Source organism: Phycodurus eques, chromosome 1, assembly GCF_024500275.1.
Source record: "Phycodurus eques isolate BA_2022a chromosome 1, UOR_Pequ_1.1, whole genome shotgun sequence".
NCBI classification, from domain to species: domain Eukaryota; kingdom Metazoa; phylum Chordata; class Actinopteri; order Syngnathiformes; family Syngnathidae; genus Phycodurus; species Phycodurus eques.
In genome coordinates, this window is record NC_084525.1 from 16369259 (window position 1) to 16392499 (window position 23241).

At 40.9% G+C, this 23241-nt stretch overlaps 1 protein-coding gene across 4 annotated transcripts; it reads left to right on the forward strand.

Moving 5' to 3' along the window:
- Positions 1-118: 118 nt before the first annotated feature.
- Positions 119-21306, forward strand: si:dkey-32e6.3 (uncharacterized). 4 transcript variants are annotated; one of them, XR_009768848.1, is made up of 8 exons: positions 119-476; positions 2273-2445; positions 6823-7041; positions 15053-15213; positions 15306-17549; positions 17695-17756; positions 17851-17905; positions 18015-18330. XR_009768848.1 is itself a non-coding variant. In XM_061680650.1 (6 exons), exons 1-6 carry the CDS (start codon positions 224-226, stop codon positions 19741-19743), a joined length of 1116 nt encoding a protein of 371 aa, XP_061536634.1. In that variant the 5' UTR covers positions 119-223; the 3' UTR covers positions 19744-21306. The 4 variants fall into 4 exon arrangements, 1 of the variants encoding a protein (XP_061536634.1); XR_009768847.1 differs by lacking the exon at positions 18015-18330 and adding an exon at positions 19567-19654 and having other exon boundaries at positions 15306-17756; XR_009768846.1 differs by having other exon boundaries at positions 15306-17756.
- The last annotated feature ends 1935 nt before the right edge of the window (positions 21307-23241 follow it).

Sequence of the window (23241 nt, forward strand, 5' to 3'; positions counted from 1 at the left end):
AACAATGATCTTCTGTGACGTAATCCGGATAAATTGGAGCGCGGCAGCCACTTATACCACCAAAGGGTGGCGCTCAAGTCAACCCTTATGCTATTACCCCGCAGAAGAAGAATTTAAACCCGGTTGATGAGGAAGTCAACCAGCTGTTTTAACTTTCGTCCGGTTGGCCGGTAGGTAGCAAAGCTGAATTGTCTTCAAACAATACCACTCGGAGTGTTTAGTCATGGCCGACATCAGTGGAAACAACAGCCCCCGAGCTGAAGACAACGATGACACCAATTACCGAGATGTCTCTGAGCCTGCGCCCGGGACGAACCCATCGGCGTTTCCTGCTCGTCACGAGGGGAATAAAAAAATTATCCTACATGTGGACCTCAATAACACCATTCTGGTGTCAGACGCAGTAACGTGCCAAGGGACAGTGGCTGCCCTGGATTATTTTATGACGACTGTCACTTGGGGCAAAATGAGCAAAGGTAAACCATTTTGTCTTCAACCTTAAAACAAAAACCGCGAGAGTTTCGGTTCGACGGTTGTGCCGACTCAGGTGATGCGGTAGGGACATAACCTAATTCAGTGTTGGAAACAGCCTTGTTTCATTCGAGTATCTCCTCTCCATCGCCATCCTAATGCACATTATTATTTGAAATAAATGGAACGTTTGCCGAATGTAGCGTTTCCAAGCCCTTTGAAGCCAAGGGACATATTTTATAAGAGAAAAAAAAACTCACGACTCACTACCAAAAAAGGTCACAAAATGTATATACACACTGAAATAATGGGCGTGCTTTGCAACATGTGGGAACACAGGTTAATTGGACTTTCGACAAGCTTGTGCATGGTGTTAAACTCAAGGACCAAGGGCCAGATCCGGCCCACCCTATCATTTTAAATGGCCCGTGAAAGCGTGTCTACTTCCATGATTCTTGCTAAAATCTGGATAAAAATTTCAAATTGACATATGTAATAAATAATAATGCTGAGATATTGGGGGTAAAAATGTCGCTAAAACCCTTTTTACGATAATGTGAACAATAGCTGAACAAACTAGTATGTATGACTTCTGATTTCAAAACTAGTTATCTATCAATTTGTTGTGTGTGTATATATATAATAAAATGATGAGGCGATTAAACATTTATATGGTTTCCCAGTCGTAATGGCCTTCTGAAGGGAACAGTAACGACAATGTGGCCGGTGACAATGAGTTTGACACCCCTGATAGTGGAAGCATTTAATCGTTCTGCTTGTCTATTCGTTGCTGGCGTAGCTTGATGAACAAAAGCAATTATTCATAGTAAATGAATACCAATTTACAGATCAATTATGTGAAATTTGATATTTTCCCACAACACACCAGGTGAGCTCTCACAGCACATTGATTGGGAATAAATGTGTTAAACGTAAACTCAAGCGCTGTGTGATTTCACTGGTGCATTTACCACACAGAGTAGTACAGCGAGACATATCTGGAGATGAGGTGTTGAGGCTTGAACAACGTCACTAGACAGAGCCCTTCAAATACATTTAGAATCAGAATAATCTTTATTTGCCAAGTATGTCAAAAATGCACAAGGAATTTGTCTCCAGTAGTTGGAGCTGCTCTTGTACGACAACAAAAAACATAGTTTTGAGACATAAAAGCACTGTCACTGAGAAATCACGTAATGTCGCTAATCAAGGCTCATTTGTGTATTAGTTCATTAGGCTAATTTGCAAATGTGACAATATCATGGGAGAGCTGGGGGGTGTGGACACCTGAGTGCAGTGTTTTCATATGTACAAATGGTGCCAAATATGGTAGTAACTTTTTAAATTGTAGAACATCCATCCATTTTCCATACAGGTTATCCTGACAAGGGTCGCGGGCGTGCTGTAGCCTATCCCAGCTATCTTCGGGCGAGAGGAGGGTGCACCCTGAACTGGTCGCCAGCCAATCGCAGGGCACATATAAACAAACAACCAGTCGCACTCACATTCACACCTGAGGGCAATTTAGTCTTCAATTAACCTACCATGCATGTTTTTGGGATGTGGGAGGAAACCAGAGTACCCGGAGAAAACCCAAACAGGCACGGGGAGAAGATGCAAACGCCACACGGGCGAGGCCTGATTTGAACCCAGGTCCTCAGAACTGTGAGGCAGATGTGCTAACCAGTCGCCCACCGTGCTAACCAGTTGTGAAAAAAAAAAAAAAAACACAGAAAATGGTCCAATAGAGATTCTTAAGACTAGTCTGGTCTATATCTCAAAAGTCTCTTTCCATTCGTAGGCAAGTGGGAATGGTTGAGTAACTCTCCTTCCCTGCTTCCACCATGTGACGATGCCATCAACTACTACTCTCAGTTTGGAACTACTCCTGGGTTCACCTCTGCTGCAGGTAGATGCTTTCGTGGGATTCTGGAGGAACATCTTAACTTGCTGCGCTGGCCTGAGGGTGTAAAGGTAAGTGTCCTCGGAGACAAAATGAACGGATTATTAAAAACAATTAAAAAAACAAAAACCAGGACAACGGAAAAGCAAATATTTCTTTTATTAATTAAAAAAATTGTCACAGACAAAACGAAAGGGTAGAGGAGACATTTAAAAAAAACTTATGACATTATAGTGTTTTACTCTAATTTGTGGCTTTTTTTTTTTTTTTTTAAATCAGGTTTTCTATAGGTAATATTGCGTAAAAAATTACCGAAAGAGTAAATTTTTTTTAACCACAGTAAAGACTTAATTTCTTCGGAAGCCCATCATCCAATTTTCCAAATTCTTGGTGTTTTGTACTCTGGTTGAAGTGACCATTCCTACCAGACTTGGCATTTTGACAGACTATCATTTTGGGGAAATCTTGTCATGTTGTTAGAACTTGCTACTGAAAACAAACCTCACATACATTGCAAATAACAACAACAAAAATCGTGAAATTTGTGATGCACCAAAATGTTTCAGGCAAAAAAAAGTCCCAAAAAGGATTTTCGGTTTAAGACTGCAAGCCTTTTTACACTGAAATAAAAGTACCGAAACTACATGTCACAACATTAAACGACACTAGCCCAAACTGAGTGTCCCTATTGTCGCCTATTGTTCAGTGGCTGGAAGTGCGTTATAGCGAAGATTAGGCAACTTTGAAATGCAAAATAGCAGGCAATTTAGTACGGGTTTACAGAGGAAAATACTGTCATATACGACGCTAAACAGCCATAACAGGGACCGAAAACGAATTAGTACGTCACTGCTGCTATGTCGCTGAACCTATAATTTAAAAGGACATTAATATAATAAATCTTTATAAGATAACCTTTATTAGTTCCACAATAGGGAAATTTTCATCATTTCAGCACCAATAGTGGATACAGGAAATACAAAAAGAGCATGCAAGAGAAGACATTAGGCTGCAAATGCGTCTGTCATGTTGAATATTTAAGCCATAATTTATTAACGATTACAATGATAGACTAATGATTATGTTGTGATATTGAACAGTGTGGAATTTTTTTTTTTTTTGTATCCTATTACATAATATACTGCAATAACTGTCTCGGGGTAATGATCTTGACAAAACATTAAATGTATGAAAATGTAAATTGTTCTGTAAGTGAATTTCTCTAGGCTGGCAGCTCTGCAGTCCTAGCCATAAATGCAATTTTACTAATAATTGGCATTGTTTTATAATTAGCAATTTGCGGGTTTGATTTATTTCTATATTTTATTGTAAAGTGCTTTGTGTTCCATTTTTCTTGTATGAAAAGCGCTTACAAATAATGTTTGAGTCATTGATTGATTGATAATTTCTTTCTTTCTTTTGTTTTCGGGCTGGGGATTTTCAGTTTCGGTCAAGAATTTCCATTTCGGTGCATCGCTACCTGTAATGTGCAAATAAAAATGATAACAAGACAACTGTTTGTAGTGGGGCCCATTATGAAGATTCCTGAATCCCGACTCGTCACTGTAGTGTCTACAGGGTTTCCAGTTATGTAATGATATGGACTGTTTTGGCAAATGTTTTGCCGCTTGGTCAGGTTGGTGTGTCCCAATTGCTTTGACAGACCACTCATACATTAACTCTGGCAAACCCCGTTCCCGTCGACGCAGACAGGCCCAATTTAAAGAACACGATCCAGTTTGGGGCACAGATGTTCTCCAGTTTTGGAGAACAGGTACCAAGTCTCTATTTCCTCAAATTGGGATGGGCAAATTGATGTTAAGATATGAAACTCAAAGTTATCGGTTTTCTAGTTTTGTTAACACTACCCTGACGATTCTTGAGGCTTCACACGTGGAAATTAATGCAATTCGTGAAGTAGCCCTCCAAAAGCGCATGACACTTGATCTACTATTGGCTTCTCAGGGCGGTGTTTGTACTCTCTTGAACCAAACCTGATGCACATACATTCCTGACAATGTTGGTGATACATTCGTCATAGACCAATATTCACAATTGCACTGTTCAGTCTCTGATGAACGTTTTGCTGACCGTTTCGCTCTTGGATGACAATGACGACTCAAATGATGACAATGATTCATATTCCTCCGTCTAACTTTGTTGCATGACTGATGTACAACCCGCTCATGAAGGATTTTCTTAAACCTGAGGTGTGAATTTCTGGATGACTGTAGGGTTGTTTTGTTAATACATATACTTTTAATGTTTTTGATTAACTTTTGTTTTTAATTGCTTAGTGTTTATCGATATGTAATAATTTTTTATGTTTTTTATCACTTAGTGTTTAGCAATATTGAAGTAGAGCGTCTAATAGCCAGAAACAGTCTTTTTGTCTGTGGCTGTCATCTACACAGTTCAAGTCACCGTATGAAGGAATACGTCCTCCACCGTCAGACGGTGTTTGGTAGAGCCCGAGGATGGGAACCCTTTCCACCACTGCGGTCTCCTGCTTTAGCACTTCTAGACCTTGGTCCTTTAGGTTCTTGGCGATTACCGTATGAGCTGTCTCTCGGAGCGCCCGAATTGCCACTGGCTAATAAGGGACCCTATGCGGGGGATTCTCAATAGTTGTTTTTTTTCTCCCAGTGTTAGAGCATTGTCATTGATAACGTCAGCCGTCTCTTGGGACCCGCTTCAGTTCGGGGGCCGAGGCAATTGCCTGGATTGCCTGCCCCGTTGCGGTTAACCACTGTTTATATTAAGATAAAAAAAAACAAAAAAAAAACATTGTTTTTACTGTAATAACAAATACAGATGTGAAAAACACAATTTTTAAATATCCATAATTGTCACTAGGCAGAACGGTGGTCGACTGGTTATAGCACATCACCCTCACAGTACTGAGGACCCGGGTTCAAATTCAGCCTCCCTTGTGTGGAATTTTCATGTTTTCCCCTTGCCTGCGTGGCTTTTCTCCAGGTACTCCGGTTTCCTCCCACATCCCAAAACATGCATGCTAGGTTAATTGAAAACTCAAAATTACCCGTAGGTGTGAATGTGAGTGCGAATGGTTGTTTGTTTATATGTGCCCTGCGATTGGCTGGTGACTAGTCCAAGGTGTACCCTGCCTCTCGCCCAAAGATGGTGACCCTAGTGAGGATAAGCAGTCCAGAAAATGGTTGGATAATTGTCACAAGTGTAAAAAGAAATGAAGCACCAAAAATCTTTGCTATCAAGTGATGACCCATATGGGGAACCTGGGGTCTTACTGCTTTTACTGCTAGTCCGCTTTCAGAGCTCCAACAGAATGTACTTTGGTAGTTGCCCCAACAAACAAGATCCATCCATCCGTCCATTTTCTTGAGACTATACAGTGTTCCCTCGCCACTTCGCGCTTCACGTTTTGCGGCTTCAGTGCTTCGCGCGTTTTTCCAAAATATTCATTAAAAAAAAGGTTTCCCTGCATGCCAAACAAAGAGATGAGTGACTCAGAGGCTTTCTACATTCCTGTACTGTACTGTACTGTACTGTACATGCCACGGGCACTCATACAAGGCACGTGATTGTTTCCCGGCGCGACATCGACCAATGAGAGCACGGGTGGATTTATCCCGTGAGCTGATTGGCTGCACATCTTCCCTTGACTGTCTCGCATACTGTATCTTAGTGTTCTGTTCGTGATAACTAATCAAAAAAAGTTATCGCTTAAACAAAACACGTTAAGCCCTTACAATGCCGCCTAAGCGCTGTGCCCCTGCGAAAGCTTCCTCCGGGGCGCCCAAGAGGAAGAAGAAGAAGATGATGACCATCGGCAAAAAAGTGAAACTTTTAGATATGATCAAAGAGGGCAGAAGTTATGCATCTGTGGCACGCCATTATGCCGTGAATGAATCTACAGTGTGGTACATCAAGAAAGAGGAGGCAAAACTGCTTCAATAAGAAAGCGAAACGTGTGGTAACGCCGTGTAATAAGAGACGGGGTTATGTCCTTGTACAAAAGAAAAAACAAAGACAACAACTACCCATCACCATGTTTTTCTCCAAGGTAAAAAAACCCCAGCTACACCATCAGCGCCTCCAGCAGACGAGTCTCCGAGTGAACCTAAAGCCTATACGAGTCAAGTGAGAGCCTCTCCTCCGCCACCAACGCAAAGCCTTTTCGCCTCTCTCAGAAGGCAATGTTGATGAATGTTAATTACTGTATAAGGTTTTATAATTAAAGATTTTAGTAAATGCGTCTACTGTTGTAATCTTTGTCTCAAATATGTAAAGTATAAATACTGTTTACATATTTTAAACATTCTGGTACCCACATACACACACACAAAAATTCCTGGGGGGAGGGAGGCAAATAAACTTTTCAACTTTCGCGGGGGGCTCTGGTCCCCATTAACCGTGAAAAACGAGGGATCACTGTATTTTGAATTGACGCACTGGCCTCCCCGCAGGGAGACCGAGAGCTGACAATAAAGGCGGAGGATGGACGACTCTACCACTGGATCCTTCCTTCCTTTTTCCAGCTGCTCAAAGACCTGACGCAGCAAGGGACCGAGTTTGCCGTCCACTTTCGTACGTTTGGAAGTGACCTACCTCGTGTGCTAAATGCTGTATCCAAAGCACTGACCCAGGGCGCCCATCCCCTGTTTCCTGATCTCCCTGATCTGAAGGTGAAATAGTCACACTCAATCTAAGCATTGTCTCCACTCACTGATTTGAAGTGTCACTCGACCTTCGCAAACACGACCACAGCACATTTTCAATCAGTTGCTCCATAATATACCTAGGCTGACATTTATTTCAAAAGAAATCACTTTCCTGAATCACCACTTGTAATGCTGTTTACCCGCTGCTGCTGGGAAATTTTCTGCGAGTGGTTGTTTATAGTTTGTCTGCTCTTCCTTCTACAAAACTTTAAGTGTTCTTGGTAATGGTTGACCAATTTGCCATGTGAAATGAGAGAGAGTAAAATGTCCTGGATGAATCCTTTGTTTCCTTTGGAAAAAATATTTCCACTTTCCCTTCCTTTGACAGTGAACTCCAATGCGGTCTTTGGAAAAGGAGCGTATATGTGCAATATTGGGGTTTGAGGACAAGTGAGTTCTGACATGGGTGCTATTGTTTTATGTTATGGGGATGATATCCATTACTGTTGTTATTTTCCACTATAGTTAGGTTTGTATTTTAATTGACTTAACAAAAAACTGCTAACATTTTATGCTTATATGCCCTGTAATCACAGTTGACTATATAGAATATTATTGAGTCGACATTTGTCTTAAAAAACATACTGTAATGGTAAGGCATCGTCAGTATTCTTGTCTAAAATTTTAAATCCAGTCTAATCTAATAAATAACTTCGACACAAAAATATACTGTAGATGTGAAAAAATATGTACTTAAGAATGGCAGTGGCCTTAAAAGTGATGGGTAACATGATTTAAAGTACAGGTCAACCTTTTTGCATATTAGTCTACAACTTAAAAAGGCGCTATTTTTTTCCCTTTGTATCTGAATATACATTCCATTCAAAATTGCCTTTCTGTCAGCGCAGATAAATTGTGGGCAGCGAACGTAGATCTAGATTTGGATCATGTTCGAATTTTCTTTGCAAGATCTCAACATGGGCCAAAAATGGAAGATGCCCTGTGGGATACATTGTGGGTGTCTATCGCCATATATTTTTACTTTAGTTCTATGGTCATCCTTTATATACAACTAGTGGAGACACATTATCAGACTTCCACAAAGAGGAGAACTTTGATGAATGCAGCTCTATATCATTACTAAAATTGATCTCTTGAACAGATTGGGGCGTTTGAGTTTGAGCTTGGGAGAAGTGACACTCATACTTGTTTCATGCTCTCAAGTGCTAAAAATGTAAAAAACCACACGAGTAGATGGGGTAACCTGCAGACTGCACCTGATTCACACAAAATGGCATTCTAGTCAGTGTGGATGAAAAATTAAAAACTAGCATCAGTTTTTGAGATATTGATTGCTTTTGAGGCAGAAAATCCTAGTCTCTCTTCTCACATCTAATCCTTCAATGATAGAACTGTTCTCAAAAACTGTAGCCTCTAATAATTGAATTACTTGAGTTCCGGAGAACTTATAGAAGTTTGTTTTTCTGACCTGTCAGGGTAAGCTTAGTTAAAAATAAAAATAAAAAATCACTTGTCAGGTGCTATACTTCCTCCAGCTAGAAGGTGAGCGTGCAGAAGGCAGACTGTGATTGTGCACTGAATGTGTTTTCTGAAAGGCTGCATCGATCTGCCATGAAAAATTTGTAGTCTTAAAAAGGTGGTTGTTATGACAACTTTGTGGTAAGAGAACGACTGTGCACTACGTCGGTGGTACATCTTCGCTGTCACCTACATGGGCTTGGGGTTTGTACTGCTGGTTTTTAGCTTGTTCATATTAAAATCCTCCAGAGGCATAGGTAGGTACAGTGGTGTGAAAGTGTTTGACCCCTTCCTGATTTATTTTTTGCCTATTTGTCCCACTTGAATGTTTCCCATCGTCAAGCTAATTTAAATATTAACCAAAGACAACTAAAGTAAACACAAAATACATTTTTAAAATGTTTTTTTATTGTTAAGGTAGAAATCAAATCCAAACCTACATGGTCCTGTGGGAAAAAGTGATTGCCCCCCCGTTGAAACATAAAGGCTTCTTTATACTCTCTACGTAGAGGTGCTGCGCGGGGCAATTCGTCGGTCACATGATGCAATGCGGGCGTTGTCGACCGCGGGAGTATAAAGAGGCTTTAACTGTGGTTCATCATGCCTGAGTTGAATTTCTCCAGCCACACCTAGGCTTGTTACTGCCACACCTGTTCACAATCAAGAAATCACATAAATAGGACCTGCCTGACAAAGTGAAGTAGACCAAAAGATTCTCAAAAGCTCGACATCATGCCGAGAGCTAAAGAAATTTAAGAACAAATGAGGAAAAGGGTAACTGAGATCAGTGTGGAAAAGGTTATAAAGCCATTTCTAAAGCTTTGGGACTCCAGCGAACCACAGTGAGCGCCATTATCCACAAATAGCGAAAACATGGAACAGTGGTGAACCTTCTAAGGAGTGGCCGGCCAACCAAAAGTACCTCAACCACGCAGAGATGACTCATCCAAGAGGTCCCAAAAGACCCCACAACAACATCCAAAGACCTGCAGGCCTCACTTGCCTCAGTTAAGAATCAGAATCAAAATCATCTTTATTTGTCAAGTATGTAAAAAAAAAAACACACAAGGAATTTGTCTCTGGTAGTTCTAGTAAGACAACAGACAGCCATTTGACAGAAAATACTTTTGAGACATAAAAACACAGTCCAGAGTCACTGAGCAATGAAAGTTTATCAGTAATGTGGAAATGCCAATACTTTATTTTATTTTATTTTTTTTGGTGAAAATTTTGCAAATGATGCAGAGTCCTCTAACAATTTAGAGTAGTTTGAAATGACTAATAGAGCAATAGTCCGGTACAGTGACCATTGTGCAAATGGCGTAGAGACTTCAGGAAATTTAAGCAGTTTAAAGTGACGAGCAGTGCGATAATCTGGAACAATGTCAATTGTGCAAATGGTGCAGATACTTCTCATCACATGAGTGGCCAGTATTGGTCAACAACAGATATGCAAATAAGGTCAGTGTTCATGACTCCACCATAAAAAGGAGACTGGGCAGAATTGCCTACATGTCAGACGTAAACCACTGCTGAGGAACAAGAACATTAAGGATTGTCTCAATTTTGCCAGAAGACGTTTTGATGATCCCCCAGGACTTTTGGGAAAATACTCTGTGGTCTAATGAAACAAAAGTTAAACTTTTTGGAAGGTGTGTGTCCCATTGAATCTGGCGTAAAAGTAACAGTGCATTTGAGGGGAAAAAACATCATACCAACAGTAAAATATGGTGGTGGTAGTGTGATGCTACGGGGCTGTTTGGTACGTCAGGACCAGGACAACATGCTGTGGTTGATGGAACCATGAATTATGCTGTCTGCCAAAAAATCCTGAAGGAGAATATCCTGCCATCTCTTAGTGTGACTTTAAGCAGAAACGAAGCTGGGTTCTTCAGCAGGACAATGATCCAAAACACACTAGCAAGTCCACCTCTGAATCAGAATCAGATCAGAATCATCTTTATTTGCCAAGTATGTCCAATAAACACACAAGGAATTTGTATCCAGTAGTTGGAGCCGCTCTAGTACAACAACAGACAGTCAATTGACAGAGAGCACTTTTGAGACATAAAAACATTGACAAAAGCAGTCACTGAGCAATAAAGGGTTGCTAGTTATCTGGTAATGCCGGTACAAAATTTATTTATTTATTTATTTTTACAATTGTGCAAAAAGATGCAGATTCCTACAGCACTTAGAGCAGTTTGAATGACTAATGTAGCAATAGTCCAGTGCAATGACCATTGTGCAAAGGGTGCCGAGACTTCAAGGAATGTATGCAGTTTAAAGTGACTAGTAGTGCGATAATCTGGGACAATGGTTATGGTGCAAATGTTGCAGATACTCCTCAGTCAGTGTGCAAGTGGTGCAGATGCTACTCTGGCATGAGTGGGCAGTATTGGTCAACAACAGATATGCAAATAGTGCAGCGTGGCGAGACTACTACAGTGAGTGCACAAGTAATATATAATTGGGCCGAAAGAAATGTGACAACAAACTCAAGACAAAAAAATTGGCAGCATGTTGCAATGGAATTGTAGGTTAGCTGTTTAAGAAGTTGATTGCAAGAGGGAAGAAGCTGTTGGAATGTCTGCTAGTTCTAGCTTGCATTGATCGGTAGTGCCTACCTGAGGGAAGGAGCTGGAAGAGCCGGTGACCGGGATGTGGAGGGTCCGAGAGGATTTTGCACGCTCTTGTCTTCGTTCTGGCAGCGTGCAAGTCCTCAAGGGCGGGGAGCGGGGTACCGACAATCTTTTCAGCAGTTTTGATTGTTGCAGTCGGAGTTTGTCCTTTTTTGTAGCAGCACCAAACCAGACTGTGATGGAAGAACACAGGACTGACTCGATGACCGCTGTGTAGAACTGCCTCAGCAGCTCCTGTGGCAGCCCGTGCTTTCTCAGAAGCCGCAGGAAGTACATCCTCTGCTAGGCCTTTTTGAGGACGGAGTTGATGTTGATTGCCCACTTCAGGTCCTGAGAGACTCTAATTCCCAGGAACTTGAAGGTCTCAACACTTGACACAAGGCAGCTGGACAGCGTGAGGGGCAGCTGTGGCGAAGGATGCCTCCTGAAGTCCACGATCATCTCTCTCTACAGTCTTGAGCGTGTTCAGCTCCAGGTTGTGTCGGCCCCACCACAGCTCCAGCCGCTCCACTTCCTGTCGATATGCAGACTCGTCACTGTCCTTGATGAGACCGATGAGAGTGGTGTCATCTACAAACTTCAGGAGTTTGACAGCCGGGTGCGTTGAGGTGCAGTCGTTCGTGTTGAGAGAGAAAAGCAGCGGAGAGAGGACACAACCTTGGGGCGCCCCAGTGCAGATGCTGCGTGTGGATGAGATGGTCTCCCCCAGCCTCACCTGCTGTGTCCTGCCCGTCAGGAAGCTGTAAATCCACTGGCAGATGGCAGGTGAGACGCTGAGCTGGAGAAGCTTGGAGGAAAGTAGTTCAGGGATGATGGTGTTGAACACTGAGCTGAAGTCCACGAACAGGATCGTCGCGTAGGTCCCTGCACTGTCAAGGTGTTCTAGGATGAAGTGCAGTCCAATGTTGACTGCATCATCCGCAGACCTGTTCGCTCGGGAGGCAAACTGCAGGGGGTCCAGCAGGGGACCTGTGATGCTCTGAATGGCTGAAGAAAAACAAAATGAAGACTTTTGAGTGGCCTCATCAAAGTCCTGACCTGAATCCTATTGAGATGCTGTGGCATGACCTTAAAAAGGCGGTTCATGCTGGAAAACCCTCAAATGTGGATGAATTACAACAATTCTGCAAAGATGAGTGGGCCAGAATTAATCCACAGCGCTCTAAGACACTAATTCCAAGTAATCGCAAACACTTGATTGTAGTTGTTGCTGCTAAGGGTGGCTCAACCAGTTATTAGGTTTAGGAGGCAATCATTTTTACATACAGGGCCATAAAGGTTTGATTTTTTTTCCTCCCTTAATAATAAAAACTTTCATTTAAAAACTGCATTTTGTTTACTTGTGTTGTCTCTGACGTACATTTAAATTTGTTTGATGATGGGAAACATTTAAGAGTTTAAGTGTTAAGTAACATGCAACAAATAAGAACTCAGGAAGGGGGCAAACACTTATTCGCACCACTGTATAGTACCATCCATCCATCCATTTTCTGAGCCGCTTCTCCTCACTAGGGTCGCGGGCGTGCTGGAGCCTATCCCAGCTGTCATCGGGCAGGAGGCGGGGCACACCCTGAACTGGTTGTGTATAGTACCAAGTTTTATTCAATTCAAATTCGCATATTGGCACCTGAAACCGTCTCAGACTATGTTGTCCATACTTTTTACACCCAGTACCACCATGAAATATTTGTAGCATGCTAGGTACTTCCATCATGGCCAAAACAAGAACACAATACCTGAGTAGACCCAAGTGTTCGTCAAACACGACTGGTTTTATTCCTAAAAAGTATATTTCAATATTATTGTAAGCCACTGCAACATTATGCACAGCTTGAATAGTAAGTGTACTGTACTGTAACTATAGAATAATAAAAACTGTACCTAAATAATGATTCAATTAAAATGTATTGCCCATAAAAGTTAAATAAAAATTGTACCTAAATATTAACAAACAAACCATTGTTAAATCCAAATGTATTGAACTTAAAAGTTACAACCCAAATTCCAATAAAGTTGGGACATTGTGTTAAACATAAATAAAAACAGAATAGAATGATTTGCAAATCATGTTCAACCTATATTTAATTTAATACACTACAAAGACAAGATAATTAATGTTCAAACTGATCAACTTTGTTGTTTTGAGCAAATAATCATTAACTTAGAACTTTATGGCTGCAACACTTTCCAAAAAAGCTGGTACAGGTGGAAAAAAAGACTGAGAAAGTTGAGGAATACTCACCAAACACCTGTTTGGAACATCCCACAGGTGAACACGCTAATTGGGAACAGGTGGGTGCCACGATTGGGTATAAAAGGAGCTTCCCTGGATTGCTCAGTCATTTACAAGCAAAGATGGGGCGAGGTTCACCTCTTTTTGAACAAGTGCGTGAGAAAATAGTCAAAAAGTTTAAGGACAATGTTCCTCAACATACAATTGCAAAGAATTTAGGGATTTCATCATCTGCGGTCCATAATATCATCAAAAGGTTGAGAGAATCTGGAAAAATCACTGCATGTAAGCGGCAAGGTCGAAAACCAACATTGAATGCCCGTGACCTTCGATCCCTCAGGGTGCACTGCATCCAAAACCGACATCAATGTGGAAAGGATGGAACACTTCAAAAAACCAATGTCAGTAAATACAATTCAGCACTACATCTGTAAGTGCAACTTGAAATTCTACTATGCAAAGCAAAAGCCATTTATCAACAACACCCAGAAACGCCGCCGGCTTCTCTGGGCCCGAGCTCATCTAAGATGGACTGATGCGAAGTGGAAAAGTGTTCTGTGGTCCTGACGAGCCCACATTTCAAATTGTTTTTGGAAATTGTGGACGTCGTGTCCTGCGGGCCAAAGAGGAAAAGAACCATCCGGACTGTTATGGACGCAAGGTTCAAAATCCAGCATCTGTGATGGTATGGGGCTGTGTTAGTGCCAATGGCATGGGTAACTTACACATCTGTGAAGGCACCATTAAGGCTGAAAGGTACATACAGGTTTTGGAGAAACAAATGCTGCTATCCAAGCAACATCTTTTTCATGGACGCCCCTGCTTATTTCAGCAAGACAATGCCAAACCACATTCTGCACGTGTTACAACAGCGTGGCTTTGTAGTAAAAGAGTGCGGGTACTAGACTGGCATGCCTACAGTCCAGACCTGTCTCCCATTGAAAATCTGTGGCGCATTATGAAGCGTAAAATACGACAGCGGACTGTTGAACAGTTTAAGCTGTACTTCAACCAAGAATGGCAAAGAATTCCACCTACAAAGCTTCAACAATTAGTGTCCTCGCTTCCCAAACGTTTATTGAATGTTGTTAAAAGAAAAGGTGATGTAACACAGTGGTAAACATGACCCTGTCCCAGCTTTTTTGGAAGTGTTGCAGCCATAAAATTCCAAGTTAATGATTATTTGCTAAAAACAAAGTTTATCAGTTTGAACATTAAATATCTTGTCTTTGTATTTTATTCAATTAAATATAGGTTGAACATGATTTGCAAATCATTGTATTCTGTTTTTATTTATGTTTAACACAACGTCCCAACTTCATTGGAATTGGGGTTGTAAATACAACTGAACTGTAATTGGGCAGTGATTATTTTGCGTACCACTAGTGGTACCGGTATCTCACTGAGAATCACTCTACAAGAAATAAATGTAGAAATATCGTATTTCCTCAAGTAGTAGCCCCTGTTTTAATAGACACTGTGCTTTAGTCCACTTTAAGAAGGTTCGTGTGAAATTTCTTGTGAAAATAATGTGTTATGGAATGAGGGCCCATCAATCTCCCAGTAGTCATACTGTTGTGTACTTCTAGCAAAGTCCTGAGTGAACTTCTCTCCTGCTCAGTTAAGTGTGAACAAGACACCAGGCAAGATCCGCTGCAGCCCGAAAGGGGTTCTTCTGACCAGAGGCGCAGAGCGACTGTCGACCCGTGACGGAGAGAGAGGGCTGTACCAATTCTTTAGCAGCGCAAATGGACTCGGAGGCTTCCAGGATGACTATGAATGGTACACCTGATTCCCTGTGTACAATTGAGGTGGCTTCAGTCTCCTGAATACACTCTTATTCACGTCCCACTGTTTTTTATTCCTTCATCCAGGTGGATGACTAAAACGTTCTCCATCCAGGGCGGGAAGCCGTTGTGGGTGGATCCCTTTGACAAGCACGTTCAACACATCTTCATAGATGACAACATACGACGGAATGATGAGGATACTGTAGTGCATCCCAAGGTAGCACACAACTATGACCTTTGGCACAGCTCTTTTTTTCCACTTATTTTTCACACACATTTTCAATCTCATTTGTAATATTTCATATAGGATATAATGAACAGAGGGCAGTATTCTCACTCTCTGCCACACTAATTTTTAACTCATTCCCTGCCACTGCTGTCCAAAGATGTCATTTGGAATCGAGCTATTCCCTGCCAATGCCATCTAAAGACGTCAATGGCTTTTTTTTTTTTTTAACGGGGATGAGTGGGGGAGGGTCTTGTGCAGTTTATGTGTGATTGTCAAGCCTCTGGATAACTGCAATGAGAATGGCACCCTGTAGAGGGCAACAATGCCTTGAGGTGAACAAGAGGAAGAAGAAGAAGGCGGGGTGCAAGAGACAATGAGAAGAGGCAAGTATAATGGCGGAAAAGAGAGAAGACAAAATGAAAAAATTGAGGAAAAAAAAAGCTTTCGGTAATAGAAATTTACTGCGCCATGGCAAGAAAAATATTCCTGCGACCGACAGGAATGACTCTTTAGTCAGGAGTGTCAAACTCATTTTTGTCTCGGGCCGCATTGTAGTTATGATTTCCCTCAGCCATTAGAACAGTGAAATCATATAAATGTTTAATCACCAAATCATATTATTACCATTACACAAAAAATTTAGGGCTAACTAGTTTTGAACTCAGAAGACAAGGATAATAGATTGTTCAAGTATTGTTTAAGTTACTGTAGAAGAAGGGTTTGGTTACAGAAAAATGCAATATCTCAACATAACTGTTATTATGACAATTTGGAATTTGGGTACAGATTTTAGCAAAAATCACGGAAGTTGACGAGCATGATTTGCTTTCGCGGGCCACATAGAATAATGTGGCAGGCCGCATCTGGCCCCTAGGCCTTGAGTTTGACACCTATGCCTTAGCTCATGCAAGGGAATAAAGGATGACACTCCGAGCCGATCGCTGTGTTGCAAAGGTATCGCCCAAAATGCTGGGCCATATGGCGAGGTGCTCTCGGCACCTTGCCAGCTGATCGTCTGCCGACCAGGATTTGAGTACCGTATTTTCACGACCATAAGGCGCACCGTTTTAAAAGGCGCAGTCTCAGTTACGGGGTCTATTTCTGTATTTAACACATACATAAGGCGCACCGTATTATTGGGCGCAGGCATGGTAAAACATACGGTAGCATGCATGCACTCTAAAACATATGCTAGCATGCATGCTAGCGTATGTTTTTAAAAAAAGGCAGCGGCAGCAAAACTGAGTTTGGTTGTACTTTATTGAAGTATTTAACATTATTTTTTTGATCAATCCTCATCCACAAATCCATCAAAGTCCTCATCTTCTGTATCCGAAATTAACAGCTTGGCAAGTTCTCCATCAAACATGCCGGTTTCCCTCTCGTCATTGTCGGAGTCAGTCTCGCTGCCAGGGAGGGGGCTGTTCAGTAATGATGCTTCTGTGGCTGCTCTTTGATCACTAATCTATTGCTCGAGTTGGTCTTCTCGGGCCACCTCGCCTTGTTTCCGCGGAAACTCAGCTTCGTCTTCTCCTCGTTTTCCTGCTTCCTCCACTTGCGAACCATGGATTCGTTGATCTTGAATTCTCTCACGGCTGCTCGATTCCCATGTTCCTCCGCGTAACTGATAGCTTGCAGTTTAAACTGTGCTTCGTAAGCGTGTCTCTTTGTAGGTGCCATTTTCGGGGGTCCTTGGCCAAACCGATGTTGTTTTGCACAATGCACATACCAGCACTATATATCTGCTGGGGGCGTGCCTTTAGCGTCTTCTGTCTCAGTCTGTCCTCAGTCACGTCAGCCTTTCCTCTCTATATAAGCAGCGTGTCAGCAGGAAATGCTCCCAGTCAGTCAAACGGCGCGCTCATCAAAGCAACAAACAACATTTACAGATTTTGGAACTCGGCGCACACATAAGGCGCGCCGCATTATAAGGCGCCCGTCCATTTTGGAGAAAATTTAAGACTTTTAAGTGCGCCTTATGGTCGTGAAAATACGGTAAATGGGATCTGGAATCGTCACACGAGTGAACTCCCTCTGGATCGCCTGGAAGCAGCAGAGCTTCATCCGGAGCTTCTTCCGGCTGATAAATGGAGACAAAGGTAACTCATTTGCAACTCTCGTTAGCTATATTTATCGAGCAAACATGCTCCTCAATCCTTGCTACATAAAAATAATTTAGTCCCACTAGTTTACATGACAATGTAACATCTGTTACCAGTACTGATTTGAATTTTCCATTTCCAGCTCGTCCATCTTGCAGTAATGGAACACCTGCAAGACGTCATTTAGGATTGCAAAAAAGAAAAGTAATGTTTTTTTTTTTCTTTACCCTTGCAAAACATGTCATCAATAAAAAGTATTCTCTAGTAATTGTAGTAATGTATTTTTTAAAACTTACAGGTTATGCATCCAGGAGATGTTCGACTCCCATTCCAGTACACAGTGCAAACAAAAAGTAAATGAAAGCTTTTTTTTGTTGCTTTTTTTCTTCGCCCTCCACGTCCCAATACAGCAATTTCTACAATGTATTTTTATAGTAATAGTTACATTTCTAAACTGCAAAGGTTGTGCTTCGAGCAGAAGTAGGGACTGGTTTCAAGGACAATGACAACCACACAAGATCCCGTTCACCGCCACCTAAGAATAAAATCCAGATGTGGATAAAACGTTGCTAGATTTTATGCGCAAGGTAATAAAAACCTGGAGCAAAAGGCAGAGGAGGAGAATTACGAGCAAGAAAGTGCAAGTGTGGAGCCCCATTTGTTCATGGATATTCTGTACATAGTTTTACATGTAAATACAATTTTCTGTCAAAAGTACTTTCTCAGTGTTTTATGTTCAGATGTTTGAGATTTTCACTAAATAAAAAAAATATTGGTGTCAAAGGCATTGTTCTGCTGAATCTGTCTGCTTTCACAAAAAGGCTGTTTTCTCAGTTTTTTTCCTCCAGAAACTGATTTGGCTGAAAGTAACCTATATTAGACTGCTGATTCCTAAAGAACGGTATAAGCTAGAGACAAACTTTTTTTCCTGATGAAAGAAGAGAGTCTGATCTTTCCTTTGGTGGTTTTGGTGTTTACATAGTCATAGTACACAATATTTATTCTTCGGGGCTTGAAAAACAAATGAAATTGCTCAAAAATGCCTGGCAGTCTATGGGGTTCTTTACTCTGGAAATGGCTGGCAGTGAATGAGATAAATGAGTCATATTTTTGTTTTGTCTTGTAAAATGTCAAGTCCCATTTAGTAAGAACATTTTAAAGCTACTTCAAGTACTGTGACTTCCAGCTCTGCTCTTCCTTTGCTAGTGTGTTGGTTCAGTTGATGAAAGTTGGACATTGGCAATTATATGTGATCAAATTCGTAGACGCAAATGAGCTGAATGTAAAAATAAAGCTAAATAAATAATCCAAAACAATTTCTGTTAAACTTTATAGGCCCAGGTAGAAGGCATTACATTTTGGTCCAAATTGGTCAAAAGTAACAACGTGAAGCGAGAGTATTAATGCTTTGAATGTGAGTCTGCTCACATCAGGAACCTTGTGGTATGCATTCTTCTTCTTCCCCCTTATTGTCACTGTTTTGTGTTGCAAAAAAGACACCACCGAAGAGTTAATCCTTTGATTCTAATTGACCTGATCTCTTCTAAGGTTCTCTGAAATCTTGTGAGTTTTAGACTGAAGTTTGAGCGCGTTTAGTAGCACATTTCAGTCTGCCCTCAAATTTGGTTGAATTCCAAATTGTACGACCTCAGAGGACAATGGAGCGCAGAAGAGAAATCTCTCGTCATTGTTGTGGGTTGGACCTGGTCCAAGCAATTTTAGCTTGCAGGAATGACAAATGTTTGGTTTCCAACTCAGTAAAACGTTGCTGTTGTTCCTGTCTCACATACCTTATTGATGACACCACTTAGTAGTTTCTGCTTCAATTTTTTTCAAAACATGATCTTCGCTCAATCACTTGTCTCCTCCAGAGCAATCAAATCTAGAAGGAGGCGGGACTTATAATAATTACATTACTCATATTTGGTTGTTCTTTTGCATGTCCGTGTGGTGTGAAATGCAAAGTAGCTTCCAATACAGTTGTGTTTAAAAACCGACTCTGTGTCTGGTCCAGGTTTTCATTGAGCCAGATGGCTCGGACACTCGCACAGCCTGCATCTCGGAGCTTTATGACATCACCTTGATCCAGACCGACCTCCTCAAGGCCATTTCTGAGCCGGACTACTTCACCCGCCGTGTACACATCTGTCAGACGAACTATGAGAGAAATGTCCAGCAGGGGTCGAGCTAGAGCATAGCTGAGTGTCCTCTCTTAATCACGTGTCTGGTCTCAACAACTCCATATCAGGTTATAATGATCTCAGGGCTGTTGGAATTTCATGGACAGAAATGTTACTTCCTTAAAGAATGACTTTTATGTTTTTAGATAATATACCGCTTATTAAAGAAGCAATACACTCTGAAGAGATTGTAAAAAGTATTTGGTAAAATTATTATCCTGGCCGTAGTAAGAAATATATATATATATCATAATCATAGTTACTCAGTGCAATAGCAATCGCCAAAAAAAAAAAAAGACAGTCGACATGAACATACATCTGCAAGCTGTCAATTGGAGGTCGAAGCATCTGATGGCATTGTAACCTTTAGCGCTTCCTTTCACCGAAGGTCATTTCATCCAGTCAGCTAAGGCAAAAAGGAAAAATAACCACATTGGCAAATTGAAGAAAGACTAGATAAGCAGCTTGATTGAATTGATGAATGGAATTAATGTCACACTTGAATCTTGTCCCTTTCCAGTGGAAAAACATCAATCTCTTAGGTTTTTTATTAAAAAAAAAAAAAAAAAACAGCGTTCCTTTTTTATTACAAAGAAAAAACCTGGCGATTTACTTGCTTTTTAGTTAAGAAAAGGAATAATAATAAATTAAACAATATCTTCACCAGTAAAATGCTGTAAATAAATGCCGGGTATTAGCAGAACATAAGCATCCTACTTTGAGACGTGGATTTCCCATTTTGAATAATTAGTCACCAAATTGGTGGCACGGTGAACGACTGGTTAGCACATCTGCCTCAGAGTTCTGAGGACCGGGGTTCAAATCCTTTGTGGCCCAACAAATAAAAGTTCTATCATAGAAACTGCACAAATAACACACAAATGTGCAGTTTCCAGGATAGAGCTTTTTTGCAGGGGGGTTCTTTACCTGAACATCATCTGCATTATAATGACCAAAGTCAGCCATATGCAGGAGGTGGGTATCAATTAAGGTGTTCAATTTGGTACTAATCCAATTTAGGGTTCTTAGGCCTTGACTCAGTCAGCACTCCACTGATAGCTGCTTGCATCAGGTCCACTCCAATGCAAACATTCCCAGTCATCTTGAAGATACTGGGTTACTGCTATTTAATATTTGCTTTTACTGTATGGCTTCATTTTGGGGCATTTTGAATGCTTGTTGGTGGAAAAATGAGTGCAGTTATTTATGACGGTTTGATGGTGGAAACATATATTTTGAATATCTTTAAATGGTTGTGAATGCCTTTCAAAATTCTAATCAATTTGCATCTCATTCAAAGTACTGTATATTGTTAATGCCGTTATACATGCAGAACATTAACATTTAACCATATGAAATATCAATTTGACTGCTTCATCAGTTATTAATCACTTTTTGGATGCTTCTGTTACATCAAACTGTTTAGATATGATCAACTGATGTCAAATAAAAATTGGTGAATCAAACATTCAAAGTTAAATGTTGTGACCATTGCAAAATATCAGTTATGCCTCAAGTCCTGTGGGGTTTCATTAGAAGGTCCAAAAGAGCCATTTAATGTACTCTGCATTTCATTCAGCATTTAACAAGTATGTTTTTTTTTTTTTTTTTTTTTTTTTTTTTTTTTTTTTTTAAAAACACTTTCCCAGACAAGTAGTTCTTCTTATTCAACGAAATTTATCAGTTTCTGTTAGAAGCCTAAAAGATTCAAAATCTTAAAGGGGACATATTTCGCCAAAACCACCTTTTTCTAGTATTTGGGATGTAATATTGTCTCTGTAGTGCCTCAGAAAACATGTGAAATATGAATTCAAATTGTCCACGCAGTCCTGAGTTCCAGATGTTTTTCTGCCAAGAGGGCTGAAACCAGGTGATTCGAATTTCTCAACCGTATTTACGTCACCAGAGAAGCTCTCTGCCTTCCTTTCCGCTCCCGAGCCAGCGCTATCAACATAACAAACACATTTCCTCTCACAAGTGGTTCTTTGACATGGAGGCAACCAATCAGGAAAGAGGTGGTCTTAGTCAAATATGCACAAAGCAGATACAAAACTGGGTCAAAGGAGTAGCTGACAGAAGGGCCTTTTCTGGACCCTCGTATGACAAAACCAAGGTGTTTTTGTAAATGAAATTGACACTTTTATACAAAGTCCATGTTAGTGAGTTATTCTATGGAGGTCTAAAATAGTCAAACTACAGGACCTTGAAAGCTTCCGGCAGAAATGTTTGAGTGAGTGTTCAATGAGGCATTTCTGAATTTCCTGCAGTGTCTGTGTAATTGAGAGTTTCATTAAGGAGGAGTCAGATGGATTAGCGAACCTTGTGTCATATGTGAAGTGTGTCACAGGTTGAGGGAATATGATGCCCTTCACTCTTGGGGCTGGCTGGGCTCAGCCCCTATTAGGTATAGGGACACAGTAATGCTGCTTTGGTGGTCCACAAACCAATTAACAATAAATTGTGTGTTTTTTTTAAAAGTACATACCTGCATTTAGAGATTGGATTGGTGCACCAATTAAACAAATAAACTAAAATAATTACTCCTCCCTACCTTAACATTGGGCCAATTAAAAGCTCTGATATAATTGTGACGTATCGTATACAGCAGCCTATCTATCATCCATACAATAATGCAAAAATGTCTAGCTCTCTTATGCTTTTTTTCCAATGTAGAATTGTCCAGGTGAGGCAAAGTGATCACTGCAAAACATTTAAAGCTTGGAAAAACATTCCGCAGGTCAGTTGTTGATAAATCACTCACTGTTTTTGCAATGAATGAATAAATGTATAATGCCCACCATGCCTGTGATTGTTTAGCACAATTGGATGGTCTTCCACCAGACTCTTTACTTATCATTCACAAAACTGTGTCAAAATGATTCCGCTCATTTTGTTGTTGTCTGAATTAAACTGGGTAGTTGCTTTTTTTAATTAGATTTTATTTTTCATATATAAATAGTTGGCGGCACGGTGGCCGACTGGTTAGAGCGTCAGCCTCACAGTTCTGAGAACCTTCATGTTCTCCCCCGTGCCTGCATGGGTTTTCTCCGGGCACGCCGGTTTCCTCCCACATCCCAAAAAACCTGCATTAATTGGTGACTCTAAATTGCCCGTTGGTGTGACTGTGAGTGCGAATGGTTGTTTGTTTGTATGTGCCCTGCGATCGGCTGGCAACCAGTTCAGGGTGTACCCTGCCTCCTGCCCGATGACGGCTGGGATGGGCTCCAACACGCCCGCGACCCTAGTGCGGAGCAGCGGCTCAGAAAATGGATGGATGGATGGATATATAAATAGTTGCTAAATATTGTAACAAAATTGCTAAGCTGGCAACACTGAATGCTTTTTGTAAAGTAGCTCCTCTCTTTTGGCAGCCATCTTGTCAGTGGAAGCAGTGGACTTCAGCTAGCAACAATGGGTAAATATTGAATAAAATAAAAAATAAATTTTGTAAGTTCAATTCCATTGAACAGGTTATGAATATTTGTGTTGAAAGGTTCCAAAAATAAATA

Excerpts from the sequence above, each read along its gene's own strand:
- si:dkey-32e6.3 (XM_061680650.1), top strand. The coding sequence starts at position 224 with ATGGCCGACATCAGTGGAAACAACAGCCCCCGAGCTGAAGACAACGAT. Across the intron at positions 2,446-6,822 it reads GCTGGCCTGAGGGTGTAAAG|GGAGACCGAGAGCTGACAAT; the intron begins GTAAGTGTCCTC and ends GCCTCCCCGCAG. Across the intron at positions 15,439-19,566 it reads ATACTGTAGTGCATCCCAAG|GTTTTCATTGAGCCAGATGG; the intron begins GTAGCACACAAC and ends TGTCTGGTCCAG.